A 23,597-nucleotide genomic window follows, 5' to 3' on the forward strand; every position below is an offset into this window, starting at 1 on the left:
CTTCAGTCTCTCTGAGTGTGTCCGTCCTGCTCCGTGTCGTCTCTTCTCTGTGTTTCTGTGTCTTGTTGTGGCTTCACTTCAGGTTTTATAGCAGCTGCCCGGGAATCTCTCTGTCCAATCGGCAGCCTCCGCTCCTGTGACATCACTACTTCTCCTACTTTTTTCCACATGTATGTTTTGTGACATTTTCACAATGTTAATGAATCCTTCTGGGAGCAATCACACCTCACCTCCTCTGCCTTAACCCTTCTGTCCTTCCTGCCTCCCTAACATCCCTCCTCTACTCTTTCTCATCCCCTCTCAGTCATAACAATCTTTATATCTCCCACACAGTCACGTTGTGGCACCTGCTTTATAATTTGATCTTTTGATTGACGGTTGCTTCCTCAATCAGAGCTCTGTAGGCAGGATAAAAACCATTGTCTTCCTGTGCCAGAGACAGAAAAATGTCTCCTTACACAGACAAAGTTAAGACTTTGGTTAATACAAAAGAATCACCCTCCACACTGATCCAAAGGTACCCTGTGGTTTTGTGTTGCATGTATTTCATACCTTGCACCTTACCTATGCATACCTTACTGTTTCTGTTTGCATATTATTATTATTTATCATGTGTCTCAATAATCCAGCTGTGAAGGCCTATAGACAGTAGCACCACATGCCACGCCCGGCTCACATTGCACCCATCATACGCCACGCCCTCCTCTACTTGGGTTTCACACTGGTCAACTGTTAGTTTTCATATTGATTTTGAAGTTAATATTCGTTTAGGACACTACATGGCATTGTACCAGACTTCCTCTAAGAAATATTTTTAGTTTAAGAACCATAAAGAACCGTCAGATACTTTAAGGTGCTTCACAAAGCAGAACAAAAACATTTGGTGATGCTTTTATTTTTTAATTATTATGCTCCAAGTCGTAACAGCCATCATGAGGATCTGAGAGTAGATGAAACTATTAATATTTTTAAACAAAACCTAAAAACGCATCAATTCTATTTTATGCAGTGTTTTATAATTGTATGTTTTTTATTGTTTATTATTTAATTTGATTGTATAGTGTCTTCTATGGTTTTTGTATTTGTTTATATTTTATTGTAGCCTACTCAAATTTTTCTGAACATTTTACTGTTTTACCATGATCAATATATTTCATGTTGTATTAATTTTAGTTTTTTTCTTAAACTAATTTGATGTGCATTACTCTACTCTCTCCATTTTCATCTTGTTTTGTCTCATCTTTGTTTGTGTCAATCATTCGTTCACCACTTTGTTTTAAAGGTGCTATCTAAAATAAAACTTCCTTGACTGATCAGATTTAAATAAAGGTTGAATGAATAAATAGGTGATTTCTTTTTTTAAATATTCACCTCTGACATGTAGTTGAGTAGAAGTATAAAGTAGCAGAAAATGGAAATAAAGTATAGTATAAGTACAAGTATATAAAAATGTTTTTTAAGCACACAAAAAAGCCCATGGACTCATGTCAACGTGAGTCCTAATTTTAAAGTTGTTGCTGATGGTTCAGTTTGTCGTCGGAATTATTATTTTTTCTTTGTGTTGCTGTTGCTAGGGGTGACGAGGCCCCCTCCCCGATGCCCCCCTCAGGGACCGGATGATATCCGCTCCATCCCTCCATTCATTCATTCATGGTTCTCTACACTCATTCAGGATGAGGGATTGGGTCATTGCGAAAACACACCTGGGTTAATAATAGTAATGACACTAGAGCTAATAATGATGGAAACAAAAACACTCTGCCCGCTCACCCTTTAATTAGTGACGACCTTTTCTGCTCCAGGTGATGTCATGTTACCCCTCTGACCACCCCCACTTCACCGCTCCTTTCCTGTTGCTATGGAAATAGAGTACATGGATTTAAATACAGGTAAGTAGGGGCTAACAGTTAAGCATTGTGGAAAAAGTGATGGGGGAAATTATAACTTTAAACAAAGAGGCCTCATAGCTCTTTACCAAAAACTGACAAGGCGGTGAGTGAGGACGTTTTGTTTCATTAACAAAAACTAAAATGAAAAATATTAATAAATCACATTTAATCAACAACAAAAACAAGATGAAAAGTTACTGAAAAGAAACCTCAGAAAACTACAATTTGTCAATATGTAAGTCTTTAACTAAAAAGTAAATGGGAGAATGGACAAATTGAGTAATTATGACGATAGGATCACACTAGTGATGCCAAATTGGCCAAAGGCCCAACTCCTGACCCTCCTACTTCCACCGCTCTTGCTCAGAACACACCCATATTCAAAGTCAACCTTCACTTTGATACATATACACATACTTCTGTAGGCCAACAGGAAGTAAGCATCGCAATGTCCTTCGGCAAAAAGCCAATGGATTTTTCCATTGGATTTTGGATTAATGCAGAAAAACTCTGTGGCAAACAAAAATGTGTGATACACATTTTACTGATCAAAACTGTCCAAAGTGACAGTGACAAAACTGGCCAGCGTCCGCTCCCCACCGGTCGGAGCTCTGCATTGTCGGAGTTTATGTCTTCCATCCACATGTGCCAAAAGGTCACTGTCTGCCTTTTCTTGATCAAGAAGGCACCAAATTCAAAATTAAGATTGGTAGTAAAATTGACCGCGATCCAAGGGGATTTCTCAGCAGTGGAGGTTTCCAATTAGACACAGACTCACAAGGTGACAACAATACCAGCTGCATGAAATTTCAGTCTTATAACAACAGAGCTGCAAACCGTGTATCTTGACTTTCTGTAGGAGATCTTTATTGTAGTTTCTGGGATCCTTATCACTGGAGTGCATGCTAACTAGCAACCTACTACCTAGCTAGTGGGCGTCAAGCTTTATTGTTATTGTTCAGTCAAACCCTTCCAACATGTTGTTTAGCGCTGACAATTGCTGTAGCCTATCAGCTTGTTGGCTATTAGCAGCTCTGTTAGTTGTTAGCGGCTCTGTTAGCTGTTAGTGGCTCTAGCTGTTGGCGGCTCTGTTGGTTGTTGGCGGCTCTGTTAGCTGTAAGTGGCTCTGTTAGCTGTTAGTGGCTCTGTTAGCTGTTTGTGGCTCTGTTAGCTGTTAGCGGCTCTGTTAGTTGTTAGCATGTCTGTAAGCAGTAAGCTGAAGTTTAAACTCACATAGCCTGCTAATTAGATGGCTTTGGCTCTTAAATTTGGACCAGCTGGCAACACAATCACTTATAGCAACAGCCACTTCTCTTACAGCGGAAAAGAGCATTTCAGGTACCAGTGGCACCATTCATAGAGAGTTTAATCTGTGTTCAGCCAATAAAGAAGACGTCAGTTCTCAACGAGGAAAAGAAAGTGTTGCTCATCGAACTTAAATCATAAACCCTCCAGTTCTGGTCCCTTTAGTCCTACGTCCTGCTGACTCTGCAGTTATGATGTAAGGTCTGCAATTTCCCAGCTGTCCCCAACTCTCACCTACAGCATTCCCCAAACATTCTCTTTACCCTGAGATTTAAAGGCATCATAGGTGATTTGAAAAATTTGAAGAGACCAGCGTCGATTTTGACAAATGAGAATAGGTTGGAGGTGGAGCAAATGCATAAAACTTAGCAAAAATAGAGGCAGGGTGAGTGTTTTTTTTTTAAACAACTGATCTGTTGCTGGCCAGGCGATCTTCATTTGCACTATTTGCATATGCAAAGATGCAAATTCACAACCGGCGACACAAATGTAGTGAATGAGACACATTTTTTATTTGGACAAATTAAACTGATACTGTGATGCAAAGGCCTATGAGCTTTTAGATCAGGCTTGAGTCAGAACAAAATCAGAAATGGAGACAAAACATATTGTAGTGATCTGTGGTCTTCCAGAGGTCTATGAAACATATTAGTACCGTCTATAATACAAAAAATGAGGTCACTGCCTTATTTATGCCTACATGACATTAAGTGTTTTGTTAGCCTAGCCAACATCAGATCGATCCCAACTCCATTCAGAAAACAAGCATTTACAAAAAGTTATTTGCCTATTGTCTTCTGGACAGACCTAGTACACTATGACTTCTGACTTTTTTTTTTTTTTACAAATTATCGTCATTATGTAGTTACTTCAGTTTATTGCAATCGAATCCCATTAAAACTGTTGTTTTGGGTTTGCACCGCTGTAGTAAACCAGTTGGCATGTGTCTTACTATTCACAGTGAATACAGCTCAATGAAATTCACCAAGCACTTCTGGGTGATGTTAGGAACTCAGACAGGACACTGTTTGATTAGCTGGTGTATCTGGGACTTCCACAACCTGTGCAAAGCAGCAATAGTGGGTATTTCAGCCATGATTGATGAAGCAAGCCCCCCTCCACACCAGTGCATCCAGCCCAAAGATGCTTTTTGTTGTCAAACAAAACCTCATGTACAAGACAGTAAGGATGTTGTTGAACCACCAGCAGGACTTCAGTGGAGTTAAAGTGACACTGTCTGGCCTGATGGTGGCGCTACATCATTTCTATATGGATGCTCATCTTTGCTGTGGTCTCACGTTTCGCTCTTTTTATCTGTTGGGTAAATATTCAGCTAATAATGATGTCATTCAGATGGAGCTACGTTTATTTCTGCTTTATCAGCTGTTTCACATCACACACATGATCCTCATTTTCACCTAATTACTGTGTGTGTGTGTGTGTGTGTGTGTGTGTGTGTGTGTGTGTGTGTGTGTGTGTGTGAGTGTGTGTGTGTGTGTGTGCGTGTGTGTGTGAGTGTATGTGTGTGTGTGTGTGTGTCAATGACCCGTATGATTGGCTCATTACTGAGTAAACAAACAAAGGCTTGAACCCAGCCTATCATTACAGAGAAAACACACCTCTTCCTCTTTCCCAGCATTCCCTGGGAGCCTGTTCATCCAGGACGACATTCAGCTACAGTTAAGTTTCCTCTGCCGTCCCATCAAACTGTTCAGGGAGTTGAACCTTCAACCCTGCAGGGGCAAAAGCACAAATCAATTAGAAGTACATCCTGACATTTTCACTCAAGTGGTATAAGTCTGCGACGCCGTGATGCTCCACTGAATGATAAAGGAAGAGGGCATACTATATTATTATAATAATCTTTCTTTGTTTCAGAGAAGATCAAATTCAGCCCACACGTGCAGTTTCACCTGTAACCACTCTGTGGCAGCACAGTACAGGAGCTTCAGATCAAATCAGTCATCAATCATATGGTGGTTCATTTATAAGATGCTTTAAACCTGAATTAACACTTATAATAAAATTATGAGCTTTGGTGTTTACATTACAGTACTGTTGAAGATCTCTGCTTTAAAGGACACTCAAAAACCCTGGACCCTCATTTATCAAACGTGCATACGCACAGTTATGTGCGTGTGGTACGATCATCCCTACGCAAAGTGTGGAAATTATCAACTTGTACTTGTACTTCGAAATGTGTGTAAATATAAGCACAGCTCTGACCATGCTTACACAGCATCTAGTGGTAGAATAGGGGACCTGCAAATATAAAACATTGCGAGTGTCACAGCATGCATTAAGAGTTTTACTTGAAGTGAAGTATTTCAGTGTGGTATTAGTACTTTTACTGGATCTGAATACTTCTTTCATCCTGTGTGGTAGCTCACAACCTCAGACAAAAAAACAAAAAAAACACAGACAGGTTTCAATAAAAGTGTGTGCAAATATATTTTCATTTCTTGTCATACAAACAACAATGATACAAAAGTGAGTCATTAACCATAACATGAACCATTTTTAAAAATACCAGAGACTGAAAGTTGAAACAATGTAAACAACATCCTGTGTGAACACAAAAGGGTTGGTCTCTGGCAGGTACAGTGCATGTTATACATCAGATTTTAGCTGAACGTTCATCATGTTAACTATATCAAAAAGTGAATACCAACAACACAATAAACACACTTACAGGCTGGAACAGTTGCATTCATGTTGGTACAATACGACAAGATTATTGTGAAGGAATGTGAACAATATGATTGAATGGCAGCTTCTAGCATATTCAGGAGTGGAAGCTGCGCGTCTGGCTGCATCAGCCCAAAAATATAAAAGTACAGACATGTCAGTAAATCATCAATACATGTAGCATTTATAAGTCAACTGGAGGTTAGCACTTAAATGTGTAACTTATTCCATGTTTTTTTTTTTTATCAACAAATCACACGTGTAGATCAAAACCAACCAACTACAGACTAAAATCTTAAAAAAAAACAACAACCTCACTGTAATATCCTACAAGCTGGTCACTGAAGCTTTCATTAAACAAACGGGGGAATAGTGCATATGTTGGGGACTATTTTCAGCGGCGGATTAAGCCACGTTTGGATTTGAGTATTTGTGACAGCAGGACGGTCTATGTGGGATTGAGTCACAGTAAACTACAGTGTGTGTTCATGGTGAAGAAGGAACATGTCACCCAGGGCAACAGTGTGACTCATTCATGTGTTTTAATGGAGCTCTATAGATGAAGAAGACGTATGATATACTTGTTAGCAGGAAACAGACATTTTTGGTTAGAATCGGCACGTGGGATTTGTTGACAAGAAGAAAAATATAGAAAATCACAGACAAATCATTGTGTTTTTAATTAATTACAGTGTTGATTATAAAACTCTCTCTGGGTATATAAAAGTGCACATGCTGTCAAAGTGCAGAGAGCAAACTTTCAACCGACGCAAAACGTTTTCTGGTCAAACTAGTAACGTGGTTTGTAATGGGTCAAAATATCTAATCATCATAGTAACGAGAAGATATAATCAGTAAATTATTAAAATAGGGCCGACATCATCCTTGGTGTTGTTTCAGGTATATTTCAATGCGTTATAATGATTTAAGGGGTTTAAATTGTTTAAATTATGTATTTAGAAAATGTGAGGAGTTAAATTTTCCCCATTGATACTGTTACACACCGTAGGCTATTGTGTGTGTGTGTGTGTGTGTGGGGGGGGGGGGGGGGGGGGTGCATGTTTCTCGTTAACCTGCCATTGCCCTCTCCATCTTCTAGTAGCAGTGAGGGTGCAGGAAGAACATGACTCATTGATCCTTTATCCGACTGAGGTCTAGCAAGTTATAATCCCTGACAATAACTCTTTAATATTAGAGTTATAATCTGTGGCCCCGACCATGACTCTTTAATATCAGAGTTATAATCTGTGGCCCCGACAATGAGTCTTTAATATCAGAGTTATAATCTGTGGCCCCGACCATGACTCTTTAATATCAGAGTTATAATCTGTGGCCCCGACAATAACTCTTTAATATCAGAGTTATAATCTGTGGCCCCGACCATGACTCTTTAATATCAGAGTTATAATCTGTGGCCCCGACCATGACTCTTTAATATCAGAGTTATAATCTGTGGCCCTGACCATGACTCTTTAATATCAGAGTTATAATCTGTGGCCCTGACCATGACTCTTTAATATCAGAGTTATAATCTGTGGCCCTGACCATGACTCTTTAATATCAGAGTTATAATCTGTGGCCCTGACCATGACTCTTTAATATCAGAGTTATAATCTGTGGCCCTGACCATGACTCTTTAATATCAGAGTTATAATCTGTGGCCCTGACCATGACTCTTTAATATCAGAGTTATAATCTGTGGCCCCGACCATGACTCTGAGATATCAGCAGTCCGAGGAGCTTAAGTAGCAAATTGATTTATAATTGTGACTTTTTGTCTTGGATCTATAATAAAGTCCTCTGAATGATATAGCTCCGATATTAAAAATACAGAGCCAATAGAGTCGTTCATGGGGCGGTTCACTAGTTGAAGGTGGAACTATCCTGGTTGATTTGTTATTACAAATATGAAAAACTGTTGGAATATATCGGCTTGTTTGATAAAAACAATGTGAAAATGGGAACTGCAGGACGACTCCCAGGTGCATTTGATCAAAGAAACATCCAAAGGCGGAGCTTGCTGTAGGTGGAAGTTGACATAATTGAGAAAACATGGCTTAAAGTAGTTCAGAATTTGGGGTGAATAATGAATTTATTCAGAAATCATGGTGCCATCTTTTGTTCACCAATGGCTTCCTTCCATGGCAAAAGCCACTGAGGCTCATGGGTATTGTAGTATTTAGAGCCATCCAAAAGACTGACAATCAGCCCTGATGTCTGAGAAATAAAAAAAGTTGAAATCATTCAAATTTTTGGTCCGAGCATAAACTCTGTTTGTTACAGATAAATATCATCTAAAGAAGACACGTTAAGGAGAACTTTCAAAGGATTTATGTTCCCACTTTTCCCCCTTGGTCAAATGTTCAGTGTATGTTGGGACAGTTCGTTGAAAACATAAAACATACGTTAGAACGACCAGTTACAATGTGGTTGCTCACTATTAGATTTTATATAAACTCAGAACATTGGATTGATTTAAAGTTACTTGTTATTCAGAACTTTGGACCAAGCTTGAATATATCTTGGTGTATCTTCGTTCTTATTTGGTTGAAACTGTAATTACCAAAAAGAAGACATTGCACATTTGCACTTTCCAAGTGAACCAAACTTGGAAGCACTATTATTATTTGAACATGGAAAAAACAAATTAACCAAATTTGAAACCATATGGGGAGAAGTATACAATCATCAAATCGTGGCATGTTTTTGTGCTTTAGGACAGGTGGACAATAATGAAAGCTAGAACATTTATGCAGTGATCAGATTCATATTTAACATATTTCATTTAGGTTGATCAGATATGAGGTTTTGCTTTGTTTGTTTTAGATGTGGAGTAAATGTGTATTTATTTTTACCTGTTTTATAATGAGGGTCATTGTTTTGTTGATGTGGGAAGTGTATATTTTATATATTGAGAAAAATAAATACAACTTTTATAAAGTAAAACTCTTACGGAAAAAAAAGAAAGTTTTAAAAGGGCAATGAGTTACCCCAATTGATGAATGATGAAAGAGATAGAAGTTTTGTATTATTAATGGCACAAAATCAACACTATGTAAGGAAAACAATGTCTGGTTCTCAGATGTCGGTCAGAGGGTTAAAGCTTAGACGCCATTTCCCAAATATTATCCTTTCTTGAATATTAGAAGAAAGATTTGCACAATGACTGGTGAATTCATCAATCAATCAACCGATCCTGTTCCCAATCTGTTATCAGTTATTGTACTTTTTTTCAGACAAAATTTTGTAATTCTGTCTCTAAACCCCCAAAATTTGTGACGTTCCCGAGGACACCACGGCCCTCAAACTACAACGTCAATGTGCCGATCAAACCAAGTTATCCGCAAAGAAATGGAGAAATTGCAGTAGCTAAAACGGGGTGTTAAGTTGGTCTTTAATCAAGCTTGAACTTGTGTAACTGGTCCCAGTCTAGCCTTTCCCACTCCAGTGCACTCTAGAGTATTTAAGCCTGGTTCATCTTAGCCTGGTCAAGTCTGGTTCAATATCAAAGCCCAAGCCAGTTTCGTCTAATCTAGTGTAGCCCAGTCTGCCGTTGTGTAGTCCAGTCTCAATTGTCTAGACCAGTTAGTACTGGTCCAGTCGAGCGTAGTCCAGTCTGTTCTGGTCCGGTCTACGCAGCCACACAGTGGTTGGGTCTACGGGACATGATGTATCCTCTCCTGCAGACGCAACGGAACGAGCCGTCGGTGTTCACGCAGCGAGCGTTCACACACGGGAAGTCCGCGGCGACACTGTCCTCGCACTCATTTATATCTGCAAACACACAGAAATGATTCTTCAATAGAGAGCTGGTGAATTTGATGGATATGGACGAACTCAATGAAGCCACAAAGGTTAGAAAGTTAGTTAGTGGAGCTGATTTGACTCAAATAGACATCAGACAACTGAGAACAAGGACAACACAGCTGAGCAAGTAAAGGTAAAGAACATGTACAAGAGATAAAGTGCAAAGAAATTCATATTTAACGTTCCTTATATGTACACACATATACATACTGTATGCAGTACATCATATCCTCACATATAAATATAATAATTTGTCTGAGAATATAGAAAGTAGAGAAACTACAAGGTCACTCAAAAACGGATTAAAACAATAATAATAATAATCATTAATGTCATATCAATAAATAATCCATTTAGAAACCATTTCCCACAACCCAGAGCAGCTGTCTCTGCGTACCTATACATGACATGGAGGTCATGTCCAGTTCGTATCCTTGGTAACAGTCACAGGTGTAACCCTCTGCGACAGAAATACACCTGCCATTCTCGCAGCCGTGCAGTATCCCACAATCCTCTGCTGTGCTCAGGCCGGCGTAGGACTCGTAACGCCCTAGAAAAAGAAGATGAATCTTTTTGAAACTGATATCTTCTAAGATTATAATTGTTAAAATATTTTTTGTTATAGGTATGTAACTGTAAAATAAATGTTGTGGAATTTAATTGTGCAGTTATCGTGAAAGTCAGGAATTCCAGTTAATTAAAAGTTTCACCAGATAATCTTCCTAGTCAGTGCTCAACTAACTATGCAAAAATAGGAAACGTGTCAACAGAAAAACAATGTTTCCACTGTTTTCTTGGAATCAACAGCTTTTTATCAACTTAAAAAAGCTGCATTAAGACTGTTCTCTCTATTTTCGCTGTAATTGGTTCCAAATAATTTGGTTCTTTTTAGGAAACTTCCTCAGAAATCATCAGAAAATGCAGAGCTGTAAAATAAGGAGTTACCACTCACTCTCATAGACCCTCATCCTCGGTGCTCCCCCTCCTCTGCTCCTCTCAGTGAAGGGAGGGAAGGGCGGGCCCGGTCTCCACGCCACCTCCTCCTCCTCCTCTTGTTGCTCCACCTCATAGGGAGCGCCGGGCAGCGGGGCCAGACTGAGAGGAGCACCGTCAGGCTGGGACGGAGGAGGAGGCCGGACCCCGAACGCCCTCTCGGCCCGGGGGTCTGGAGGGAGGCGGAAGGACGGAGGCCTGGGGGCGGAGCCATCGGGGGGAGCGAAGTCTCCTTCAGAGTAGTAACCAGTGCTAAGGGACAGACGGACGGGCGGACAAACTGCTATTAGCATCAAGACGAGATGAGTCTTGTTTACGTTGTTTCTAGTTAAAATAGTTACATTGTTACTAGTTAAAATTTGATCATACTATTTATTCTAGGTGTTCACGGTTCGGTATGTATTTTGTACAATAGGTAAAAACATTTTTCCTGGGGATCAAAGAATACTTCTGATATCATAAAACTCTTTAAGACCTGTTGAAACGTCCTCAACTGGGCTGAACCTTAAACTCGACACTTAGACACAACAGACGGCTCGTTATAGCGGCTCAAGCACTTTAATCATCATTTACAAAGAAGTGACGAAATATTGACTCTTGGAATGTAAAAGCGTCATTAAGTGTCTTTAAAGATCCAGCAGGACTGTGATCTGGTCCTCACCTGTACTCCGGCCTGCGATAGGCTCTGTCCGGCAGGCTGAAGGTGGCAGGTGTCCTACCTCTGAAACTGGACCTGCTGCCCCCTGCTGGCGAGTAGTCATCATAGTCAGGAACCACAGCTGGAGGGAAGGAGTCAGGACTATAGGGAGGTAAGTATGGAGGAGCTGAGAAGACGAGAAGACAGAAGACAGGAGGGGAGGGGAGGAGGAAACAGGGGAAGATGAGAGGAAACAAGAGAGAAGGGGTGGAGAGAGGAGAGACAAGTAGAGGAGAAGAGAAGCAGGAAAGGAGACACGGAGAGGCAAGGAGGAAACGGGGTAGGAGGAGGAGAGGAAACAATAGAGAGGTGACAAGGAGAGGAAAGGACAGCAGTGCAAAGAGGAGATGAGCAGATATGAGAGGAGGAGGAGGAGGGGAAACAAAGAGAGCAGAGGAGAAAAAATCAAGGGAGTAGAATCAAGGAGAGGAGACAAGAGGAGTAGAGGAAACAAGGGGAGGAGAAAAAGAAAATAAATATGTGAACACTCATTATTTACTAATAAAACTGAGAAATAAAGAAGGAAATAAATAACATAAATAATAATAGAAAGAATCATATATTTTGAGGTATAATACTTCAGTTACATGACTAACCTACTCCTCCTCGTCCTCGTCCAGCTCCTGGTCTAACTCCTGGTTCTGGTCCTGAGTCAGGAAAACTCTCCGGAAAGAGAGGAGGAAGATAGGAACTGCACAGAGTGGCGTAGTCCTCTGGGGACAGAAACATAGAGGACACCATCTATATACACACCACATAAACACAACATCAACTACACATCGTCCTTCAGGACTCTTTGACTTCTACGGAAACCCATGATGAGCTCACACCTCCTCATTATTAGCCAGGAGGGATGTGTCAGCTCGACCTTTCAGATTATGTTTATGTAGAGTTCCTGTTGTTTATTTGATCTAAAATGACTGTATTACTCTAATAAAATCTATTCAAATTCACGCATTGATATTCAATCACGTCTGTGTCTGAAGCTAGAGGCAGGTCCTGGATGCACTTGTTTTTTTAACACTTTATCGCAGCGCTTTTACATCACGTCACAAGCTATTACAAGTTTTCCCTGATTACACCCCAAATTTGTATCATTTAACAACAAAGGAAAAACAAAATGCATTCAGAAAAAATAATAATAGATAAAACAAAACAGAAATAAGACAAAAAAGAAAAAAGACAGAAAAAACATGTTCAGGTACATTAACAAACCTTTAGTGAATATGGACGAAACATAAACAAACAAAAAAAAACAAAAAATCAAGCAACTTTGGTAAACATGGTGGAGGTCTATGTCTATGTCTATGCAAGCTAGCTGATGTGATGGACAATGACATTTATTAACACTGGTGTGGTCTTTTAAGTCGAGAAATATTAAATTATGCCACTAGATGGGGGAATACTAAAAAATACTACGAAGCAGTTATTGATGTATTAATGTGTAAGAAGTACATGTTGTCATTGGACAAGGTGGAGCTAATTTAATTTACTTCATTTTGGCAGTTTAATTTGCAACAATGGATCATATTTGATAAACTGATTACATGTTTTATTTGTTAAAAAAATGCACATCATTTTCATATCCTTTGTATCCACTTGGACAAAACAAGCTCATCGTATAATCTGCATTTTTTCTGTCGTCTATCCTAAATCACTGAATGCAGCATTAATCGCCTGACGCCGGCAGGTGTGAAAACACAGTGATGTTTTTGGTGAAGCGAGGTATTTACCGGAGTCGGTGGAGGGACAGAGGGCACACTCCATCCCCCAGCCCTCCCCGTACAGACAGCAGCAGTCCATGAAGGTGACCTGAGCTCCCAGCAGAGGACTCTGACACACCAGGTCTGCTGTGACGTGCTGCCAGCACAGAGACAGGTTCTCATCTGGAAGGTGGATGGCAAGAGAGACGGGTTTTATTCAAGTTTAAGAAGTATGCAGATCTTTTACAGAGTAGAAATACTCTGTTACAGGTAAAAGTCCTGCATTTGAAATCTCAAGTAAAAGTACAAAAGTATTAGCATAAAAATATACTTACCAAAAGTACAAGTGTTCATTATGCAGAATAACATAAATCATATTATTGTACTATAGTATTGAAGCATTAGTGTGGTAAATGTGGAGCTCATCTAAGTACGTCATACACTGCTGGGTAGTAATAATAATAAAGCATCATCATTGACAGTTGATTTGATTCTGTATAGATAATCTAAAGCTCATGTCTGTATGTCACATATGATGCTACAGCCTGCAGCTGATTAGCTTATCTCAGCATAAAGACTGGAAACAATGGGAAAAAGCTAGCCTGGTTGTGTAACAAAAATAAAAAAATCCACCAAGTGATTATTAACACAGACATAGTAACTTCCTGAATGAGTCAAGAAAGTGTCACATAACAGCAATACAACAGCATTTCTTTGTTTCTAGTTTCCTGCAAAAGGAGTCCACAAAACCTGGTAGAGAGAAAGAACAGAGGAGGTGGATGTGGAGAAGGATGAAAGATAGGGAGGGGGGCAGTATATGAGGAGAGAGAGAAGGGGGGAGGCCGGTGTCTTACCCACAGTAAGATGGGAGGAGTTGACACAGTTGCGTTGTGTGTCATCGAGCACCAGAGGAGGCTGACAGCTGCAGTAATACGAACCCACCGTGTTGACACAAACTCCTCCTATACAACTCTCCTCCTCACACTCATCGTGATCTGAGACAGACAGACGGACAGTTTTAGGGTTTTGTGCTTTGTGATGTGATTCGCCCTCAATGTTGAGGAAGGATCCTTCAGCCATAGTTTAATCCTGCCAAACGACTGTTCCAATATCCAAAATGTAATCCTTATCCAAAACCTTGTTATTCTCGGACTGAGTCCTTCGTTCAGAGGATTTTCAAGGATGCATGTGTCTAACCTCCACACTCCTAAAACACCCACAATCCTATGTACACAGTGCATCTGGAAACAGGAGAAATTTGCTTGTAAACTTTTGGTTATTTCATCTAAGCAGTCTGTTCAGAATTGCCATTGTCAGGAATTGCCAGTGTAGTTGCTAAATCTTCACTTATATTACATCTAGAAGGCCTAATGTAAAATTCTCCTGATCCAATGTCTCCTCTCTGAGTGCTAGGAAGGAGTGCTGGAAGGACGCATCCTATCAAGGAAGCATCCTACCAAGGGCACATCCTACCAAGGAAGTATCCTACCAAGGACACATCCTACCAAGGAAGCATCCTATTAAGGACACATCCTACCAAGTACACATCCTACCAAGGATGCATCCTATCAAGACACATCCTACCAAGGGCACATCCTACCAAGGACACATCCTACTAAGGACATATCCTACCAAGTACACATCCTACCAAGGATGCATCCTATCAAGGACACATCCTACCAAGGAAGTATCCTACCAATTAGATTAGATTAGATTAGATTAGATTAGATTAGATTAGATTAGAAAACTTTATTGATCCCCAAGGGGAAACTGCTTTGCCACGCAATAAAAACACAAACATCCACATAACAAACAATACAAACATTACCATACCATTGCACAAAACTTATCAACATGATTGGATACTTCATACAACAGAGTAGGCTGCTCAAAGCAAGTGATTTTTGACCAAGGACACATCCTACCAAGGAAGCATCCTATTAAGGACATATCCTACCAAGGACACATCCTATCAAGGACACATCCTACCAAGGACACATCCTACCAAGGAAGCATCCTACCAAGGACACATCCTACCAAGTACACATCCTACCAAGGATGCATCCTACCAAGGATGCATCCTATCAAGGACACATCCTACCAAGTACACATCCTACCAAGTACACATCCTACCAAGGATGCATCCTATCAAGGACACATCCTACCAAGGACACATCCTACCAAGGATGCATCCTACCAAGAACACATCCTACCAAGGAAGCACACTGGAGTCTGAGAAACACTTGAGAGCTCTCATGTTAAAGCTCTCAATGAGGCAACCTGATTAAATAAAGGCTATAAAAAACACATGTCACTGTCCTGATACGTCCTGTGTGTGTGTGTGTGTGTGTGTGTGTGTGTGTGCGTACCAACACACTCTAGCAGAGTGCTGTTGTAAACGTATCCACTGGAGCAGTAGCAGTTGTATCCGGGGATGTTGTTGACACATACTCCGTTCTTACAAACCTCCGGATGGAAACGTTTACACTCGTCCACATCTGGCACAACAAGAGAAGGATGACTCAGCATTATTAATACGACCTGGATCTTATTTTAAAACAAACCTCCTAAACAGTTTCCTGATTACTAACCACTCTCTTTACTTCAGTCAAAATAGTAATACTGCACTATAGAAATACTATAGACATTTTTAATGAAGTAAAAGTTCTCATTATGCTTACAGGGATAATTTATTTGTTGATTAAACGAACTAAAGCTGTTCGATTAGGTGGAGTAAAGAGTCTAATATTTACTGCAGAGATGTAGTGGAGGAGAAGTTGAAAGTAGCCTCCTCAACACTGTATGTGAGTACAGTATTTGAGTAAATGTACTGAGTTACACTGCAGTGTAAGTATGTACCTCTGTAGCTGAAGGCTCCAGGTCCAGTAGTGACGTATCCTCTCCCGCTGGGACACAGAGACAGAAACTCGGCTGGACAGAAACACAGAGACACTTCAATCACATGACAACGAGCGGTGGGCAGAAAGAATAAATACTGACGCAGGAATACGTATGTGACATCTGCGAGTTGGTTTTATACTTTTATCAATTATTGATCTAATCTGACCTTCTGTGCTTTTGATCCACACAGTTTAAGTTTATATATCGTTAGCCTCGTAGCATAACTGCCTAAGTCATTTTTTGGCCAAATTGTGATATCTGCCTAACTTTACTCTCCTACCACTGCTGCATCATCCTGCCTTTCTGCCTATGTCCTTGGCCAATCCCAACACTTATTAGAATCCAAAAACACAGACTGACAGACTGACATCCTGTGTGCCATGCATCTCACCTGTGTCCATGGGGGGGCAGGCTTGGTACTGGCAGCCCATCCCCCAGCCCTCCCCCACCGTACAGCAGCACTCCTGCTGGCTGGTGTTGGTGGCCAGCAGGCTGCAGGTTCCCCGCTCGGCCAGGTAGTAGTAACACTCCCTCAGCTCACCTGGGCGAGCGTCGGGAAGGGGGGGCAGCGCCGGATCTAACTCCATAGTGACATGGAAGGAGGAGGAAGAAGAAGAGGAGGAGGAAGAGGGGTAGCTGGGGACTAGCTCTGCTGCAGGGGAAGAAAGGTTCCGAGTTTAAAAACAATATGTGGCTCGTGACAGGTTTCTGTAAAGTAGGAGCTGCACTTAACGAGTGGAAAGCAGAATTAAAAGCATTTCAGTGGCAAAAAATTATGTTTATTTTCTGACTTGAATCTTGAGAAAACTGGTGAAACTGGTCTGAAACTGGGACCTCCTGCATCCCACCTTAGCTGCAGCTCTCTCTCCTTCCCCCCTCCTCCTCTTTCTCTATGGGTGCATCCCAATACTCATAAATTGCATCCATGTTTCCCTCACTTGCGTCTTTTCCTTTTGTCTTAGTCCCTCCCATCAGGGTGCATGAAGAGGCGCAAGTAAACCATTTGAGGAAACAAGGAAATATGTTTTTAGAGAAATGAGAAGAAGCATCACGTGAAGCGACGCCTGTCTCTTCTTTTCTGGACTCATCTCCATCCATCTCGGACCTAAATGGACATGCTGTCCCCAGACTTCCCCGCCTGGTCCCAGTCTACTAGCTCTACTGAACCCCTGAAATAAAAACCCTTAATTCCCATCTCCTGTACCGTGTCTGCATTTCAGGCTCACTAGTTCTAGCAAAGCGAACAGTAATGTTTCTAAGCGGTAATCTTAGTGTACCTCGTTGTGCTGCGTTGACACACTTCCTGCTGGCGGCGTCAAACTCATCTCCCCGTCTTTCGCATTCACACATGAAGGATCCCTCCACGTTCTCGCAACGAGCAGAACCGCACACACCGGGCAGAGACACACACTCGTCCTCATCTGAGAGAGACAGAGAGACTCAACTACTTTATCATCACACTCCTGGTGGACATTTAAAAAAAAAAAGCATCAAAATCAATGAAGCAGAACCAGCGATATCGTCTTTTTAAAAAAAATGTCGACCCACGACCCACAATGCACCTCTCTGTGTTGTACATTCAGGTGTGTTATGCTAGTAGCAGCTAATGGAGACCGCAGCAGAGATGAGCAGCGGTCAACTGGGGGCTTCTTTCTAACTCTGCACCTCCAGCTTCCTCTGGAGACACTGAATACTTTTAAAATCAGCAGTAAGACTCCTCCACACCTGGAGACGAAGGTGAATGAAGAGGACCACGTACCCACACAGGCCTTCCCGTCGGCGGTGGCGGTGAAGCCCTGGTCACACACACACAGGTAGGTTCCTATGAGGTTCTGACAGAAGGCGTGATCTCCACACACCGTCTTATTGGAACATTCATTAATGTCTGAGAGACACAGGAGACAGTCTATTTGATACACATCCTTTACAGTACAACATATTCATATCATGATGTCACACAAGTTACAGTAAAAGTACTAATACCACATAGTAAAAATACTGTGTTACAGTATTTCCCCCTGAAATATACTGGAATAAGAAATATAAAGTAGAATAACATGGTGTACAACTACACGAGTAAATGTAGTTACATTCCAGTATTGATATGTGATCATGCTTCAATAAGAGTAAAACACAAATGTGCAGTATATGTAAGTAAAAATACATATGTGAGATGTAATGCATAGCCACTCACCCACACAGCTGCCGGTCTGTGTGACCTGGTAGCCCGGCTCACAGGAAGTGAGGCAGTGGTACGAGCCAATCGTATTCTCACACCGCTGTGACGCACATACCAAGCCGCCGGACGAGATGCACTCATCTACATCTGAGAGAGAGAGATGATGAAGGGTACTGTTTAAAGGTTGTTTGTTATGTTGAGGTTATCTATTTTCTAGCTTGTAAATTGTAATGTAACATCCTAGCCAATAAAGCTTGGTCAAAACAATCTTGTCAAGTCATGAAGATTCTTATCTCTGTTTCATCTTTGCAGTATTGGAGGAAGTACTCTGATTACTTAAAAAGTAAAAGATGACTGGAAAGTAGTACATTTCAATTACAGATGTATTATCAGCAACATGTACTTTAAAAGTTAGATCTATTATATTTTTAATGCCAAGTACAACTTAAGTACAGTGAATGTATCAGCACATGAAACTCTCCCTGAAATAGATCCATCAGGTTTTGAGAGTGAGTGTGTGTGTGTGTGTGTGTGTGTGTGTCTGTACCGAGGCAGGCGGTCCTCTCAGGGTTGGTAGTGAAGCCTGTCTGACATTGGCACTGGAAGGAGCCTTCAGTGTTCACACAGCGGCCGTCCGAACACACACCTGACTTCACACACTCGTCCACATCTAGAGACAGAGAGAGGACGTCAGGATATGTCACACACACACACACACACACACACAAACGCAGACACACACACACACACACTCAGACACACACATCCACACACACACATAGACCCCACACCCACACACACACAAACTTAGTCGTCATGAGGACGGGCCAAAGATGACATCACCATTACATCACCGCTAAGAGCAGAAACAGAGGAGAACCAGACCAACATGAACACTGAGGTCTGTGTTTCTGACTGAAAACTTCACCTGAGACAGAACCACAGACATGCAACCACAGAACCACAGACATGCAGCAGCAGAACCACAGACATGCAACAACAGAACCATGGAGAACCTCAGAGGTCCAAAGTGTTTAGATCTACATTGGTAACAACAGCACAGTGTTGGAGCTCAGGTTCTGACTCACCGATGCAGGTGGTCCTGTTGTCACTCAGTGTGAATCCCTGAGAACACACACATGTGTAGGATCCTGGTGAATTCACACACTCGCCTCTGGGGAAACAGAAATCTCCCTCCAAACATTCATTAATGTCTACACACACACACACACGCACGCACACGCACACGCACACACACACACACACACACACACACACACACACACACACACACACACACACACATTTAGAAAAAAAACTAGGTAACAATAATAACTGATTTAACATTTCAAAGTGCTACAGTAAAACATGTAAATGAAGTTCATCATCAGCACACTGCTGATGTTCTTCATGTCTCAGGCAGATAAATCCACTCACCTCTGCACTGCCTCCCCAGACCGGAGGTTCGATACCCGGGCAGACAGTCACATCTGAACGAGCCGACGGTGTTCACACACATACGCTTTTCCTCGCACGTCTCGGTGCTAGCACACTCGTCTACATCTGTAGGAGAGAGAGAGAGGAGGTCATGATGATTCATTATCTGAGGTCCATGAATCTCATGTCAAATATTTTAGTCTGTATCGGAGTGGTGGACTTGAATCAGCTCACTAATCATGTCTTATTCTGCTTGCATTCTGTTGGGAAAAACCTGTTGGTTTGTTCATTACTCCCTACCAAGTCTTTTGGACCAGTCCCTGGATAGATTAGGTGTTGACTTCTGCAGAATCTTTTGTTGATGTTGTTTTTATTCTTAACCATATTAATGTGTGATACAGTCATCCTCACTTTAGTTAAAGTGGCAGTCCGTAAGATTTGCAATACGTTGCTAGCGGCCTCTTTGGCAGTAGATGGAACTGCATGCGAGCCTCTGGGACTCATCTCCCTCACCGAACAGTGTCGACTGTAACTCATCTGCGTGATGCCTTCAAATGCTCCACACTGAAAGGAGGTCGTTTTCCCTCGTTGGCGGTCACTTTGCTTGTTGATTATTTGCCCTTCTTCACTTCCATTAGTTTTTTGGTTATTTTTCTTGGGACTGGAAGTTGAATGGTCTTCTTTCTCTGGCTGTTGATCCTCCTTTGTGAGTCAGTAGTAATGAAACGTACCTGGCTGTGCCGGTCAAACACTTTAGGTTAAAGGGAGTCTGACTCAGCAGTTGGAAGTTACCGATTTCCGATTACAATGAAACGCAGCATACGCTTCCGTGAGTAGCTCCACCTGGACAGACCAACCGATGCTGACTGACGTAAAAAGCCTCACTAATTTTGAATTTTGCACGGGTGTGTCGCCACAGACACGGAGATCCTATTTATGGCCAAAGCAGCAAGTACAAGCCCTTTCATTAGTGGGTCACATGATCAATCACCATTGTTTTAACTCCCTCTTTAATAGATAGTAACTCAAAAGACAATTAAATAGACAAAAATATTACGGACTGCCACTTTAAATCATCAACGTACAACAGAAGCAATTTAATTATTAATGAGGTAAAGACCCACATATTACTTTCTCTTTTTTATAAAATAGTATAACAGCGCACAGGTGGTCGAGTGGTTAGAGCGCATGCCATGTACCCATGTACGCATATACACAGCCGACCCTGGTTCAAATCCCGGCTAGAGGTCCTTTGCCGTATGTCACATCGCCCTCTCTCTCCCATGTTTCCTCTCTGTCCACTGATAAATAAAAGGTGTCTATGCAAGAAAAAAATCTTAAAAAAATAAAATAAAATAAAAATAGCATATAACAGCTCCTGGCGCTAGATTGTGGTGGGTTTTTATCTGAATGCTGCTAAAAACACAATATACACTGCAGCAGAGAGCATTTGGCTGTTGCAAGGACTGATTCTCTGGGAGGCATACATATTTACAGTGAATAACTCACCAGTCTGGCCAGCAGCTGTTGATGTATGTGGACCAGGAAATCAGCTTCCTCAGGCCAAAATGTCCATAACATTCCACAGTTACATGTGTGTGTGTGTGTGTGTGTGTGTGTGTGTGTGTGTGTGTGTGTGTGTGTGTGTATGAGTCTACCTGTACAGAATCCGTTTACACTGTAGTATCCCTGCTGACAACCCACGCAGGTGTAAGATCCTTCAGTGTTCACACACTGCTGACCGGGACAAGACTCGCTGTCCTCACACTCATTTACATCTGCAACACAAGTTTTTTAGTTTAGTTAAATGACATGCATTGAAGAGAGTATCGTTGAACAGGTGAACATTTTCTCAAATGTTACGTTTAAAAATGCAAAAAAGACATTATCTAATGGTAACTTTTAGTGAATTTAGGAGAAATACACAAAGTAGTAAAATAAATGTTTTCTCTCCATATAAGTATAAATACACCAAAATCTCTCAAGTTTTTTTACTGGTAATATCTCAGAGAAAGATTATATAAATTCCCACTAGGATTTTAATAAAAGTAATATTCAACATAAAAATTTGATGAAGTAGAATAAATCCATCAAAACATTTTTTGGGGTATTTTTTAATACATAATGTGTGTGTGTGTGTCTACCTGCACACTGTCTGTTGGTGAGTGTGTATCCTGGTCGACAGGACAAACAATGGTACGACCCCACAGTGTTCACACACATCTGACCAGGACACTGAGACAGCTCTGTACACTCATCTTCATCTGGACACACACACACACACACACACACACACACACACACACACACACACACACACAAACTCATTAAATAATCATTAAATAAATACTTTCACTTCTCTTCTTCCGACATTCAGATGTTCAGATTGACACCTCTGTCCTGTCTGTACAGTAAATATGTAGCTACAGACAGCAAACAGTTAGCTTAGCTTAGCATAAAGACTGGAAACAGAGGGGAACAGCTAGCCTGGTTCTGGTTGCATGTAACTTAAATCCTCCTGCCAGCTCCTCTAAAGCTCACTGATTAACATGTTACATCATGTTTATTGAATCTGATACTTAAAAATTACTATTTGGTATTTTTAGGAGGACATGAGTACTTTACCACCACTTTACCTATGCAGGTGTTGTTCTGGAGCTTGTAACCATGGGGACAGACACAGTGGTAGCTTCCCAGTGTGTTTTCACAATGACCGTTGGAGCAGGGAGCCTGGCGGCACTCGTCGATGTCTGCAGACAACCACAACATTGATGATGATGATGATTGTGCATTGTTAGCATTGTGTGCTGTGTGGTTACTTTGCTAACATATGCAGTTACACATCAGATGAAGGGCATCATTTAATTGAAAAATTATGTGTTGCCACAAGTTGTGATATAGTAATTACAAAAATAAATAAATAAATGCAAAGATCTTCGGGGAGTTAAGCTAGGATAAATGACGGTTGTTTCTGCGATAGCATCTTCATTTACTGTGCGAAACACTAACATTACTAATTTGACAAAGCACAATAATTCAAACGGTGCAGTATAGACAGACTAATACACACAGGTGAGTTTTAAACATTTTTTTTTACTTTATAATCTGGTAAATTTGTGACTTTTTTCTCTGAATATTGCCCCCCTCTCACTGCTCCGTTTAAAAAATGTTTTTATACCTACAATGGCCCTAATACTCCATCGTAATTATATTCCTAAAGTATTAGTTAAATATATAAAGAAATTGAAGTATAACATTTGTAAAATAGCAGAACAATATTAGTAAAATAAACAAGATATTATCAGTAAGATATCCTAAAAACATAATAAATCAGGAAAAGAAATGCCAAAAATAATTAAAATGAGGTCCACCTTTACAAGCCACGACATTAAAGTGATTAACACATTATTGCGTCAATCATTATACTACATTTATTTACATTATTCTGCATGATGCATACTTTTACTTTTGGTAGTTTAAGTATATGTTGATGGTAATATTTTTGTACAAATGTGAATGATGAATGGTTGAATCGTCTCTGTGCCACAGTGGAAGCTGGTGATCAATGACATGAACGTGACCACAGGTGTGTTCACCTGTACAGAGCCGGTTGATGAGTCTAAATCCAGGCTGACAGGAGACGCAGCGGTACGAGCCCTGGCTGTTGACACACTCCTGACCGGGACACTGCAGCACGTCAACACACTCATCCACATCTGAAACACACATCATTTCAAAGACAAGGTTCAAAGACATCAATTACCTACTGTATATTAACTTGTTGAAGAGCATGATATGGCCCCTTTAAAGATGAAGTATTTTTAACAAAATTATTTGTTGGGCATAGTGAGAATGGTTTAATGCCGTATAAATCAGCATTAACACACAAGAAGTATTGTAATATTACAGTTGGGGGAGGTTGAGCTCAATTTAATTAAATACTGTTGAATATATTATATAATATTACTATTGTGAGAAGTACTACTGGTAATTCTACT

General features: G+C 40.8%; 2 protein-coding genes across 3 annotated transcripts in view; both read right to left on the reverse strand.

Moving 5' to 3' along the window:
* ostn (osteocrin) overlaps positions 1 to 41 on the reverse strand; it is a 6,445-nt gene extending 6,404 nt beyond the window's left edge. The window contains exon 1 of the mRNA XM_084019348.1: positions 1 to 41. The gene's annotated coding sequence lies outside the window, so the exon portion shown is untranslated.
* A 5,585-nt stretch (positions 42 to 5,626) lies between these two features.
* Positions 5,627 to 23,597, reverse strand: part of ltbp4 (latent transforming growth factor beta binding protein 4) — a 40,705-nt gene continuing 22,734 nt past the window's right edge. The window contains exons 15-34 of one of the 2 annotated variants that reach the window (XM_084018940.1): positions 23,196 to 23,315; positions 22,236 to 22,349; positions 21,744 to 21,863; positions 21,258 to 21,377; positions 19,600 to 19,725; positions 19,251 to 19,376; positions 18,710 to 18,832; positions 18,178 to 18,309; positions 17,743 to 17,868; positions 17,261 to 17,404; positions 16,375 to 16,632; positions 15,942 to 16,013; positions 15,452 to 15,580; positions 13,937 to 14,077; positions 13,113 to 13,265; positions 11,976 to 12,092; positions 11,344 to 11,506; positions 10,642 to 10,934; positions 10,087 to 10,239; positions 5,627 to 9,656 (exon numbers count right to left, since the gene is read on the reverse strand). In XM_084018940.1, coding sequence (XP_083875066.1) covers positions 9,514 to 9,656; positions 10,087 to 10,239; positions 10,642 to 10,934; positions 11,344 to 11,506; positions 11,976 to 12,092; positions 13,113 to 13,265; positions 13,937 to 14,077; positions 15,452 to 15,580; positions 15,942 to 16,013; positions 16,375 to 16,632; positions 17,261 to 17,404; positions 17,743 to 17,868; positions 18,178 to 18,309; positions 18,710 to 18,832; positions 19,251 to 19,376; positions 19,600 to 19,725; positions 21,258 to 21,377; positions 21,744 to 21,863; positions 22,236 to 22,349; positions 23,196 to 23,315 — 2,873 coding nt within the window. In that variant the 3' untranslated portion in view covers positions 5,627 to 9,513. Of the gene's footprint in view, positions 9,657 to 10,086; positions 10,240 to 10,641; positions 10,935 to 11,343; positions 11,507 to 11,975; positions 12,093 to 13,112; positions 13,266 to 13,936; positions 14,078 to 15,451; positions 15,581 to 15,941; positions 16,014 to 16,374; positions 16,636 to 17,260; positions 17,405 to 17,742; positions 17,869 to 18,177; positions 18,310 to 18,709; positions 18,833 to 19,250; positions 19,377 to 19,599; positions 19,726 to 21,257; positions 21,378 to 21,743; positions 21,864 to 22,235; positions 22,350 to 23,195; positions 23,316 to 23,597 lie in introns of both variants that reach the window. The other variant, XM_084018939.1, reaches the window with a different exon arrangement.

The sequence above is a fragment of the Eutrigla gurnardus genome (assembly GCF_963514095.1).
Source record: "Eutrigla gurnardus genome assembly, chromosome: 10".
Classification (NCBI taxonomy): domain Eukaryota; kingdom Metazoa; phylum Chordata; class Actinopteri; order Perciformes; family Triglidae; genus Eutrigla; species Eutrigla gurnardus.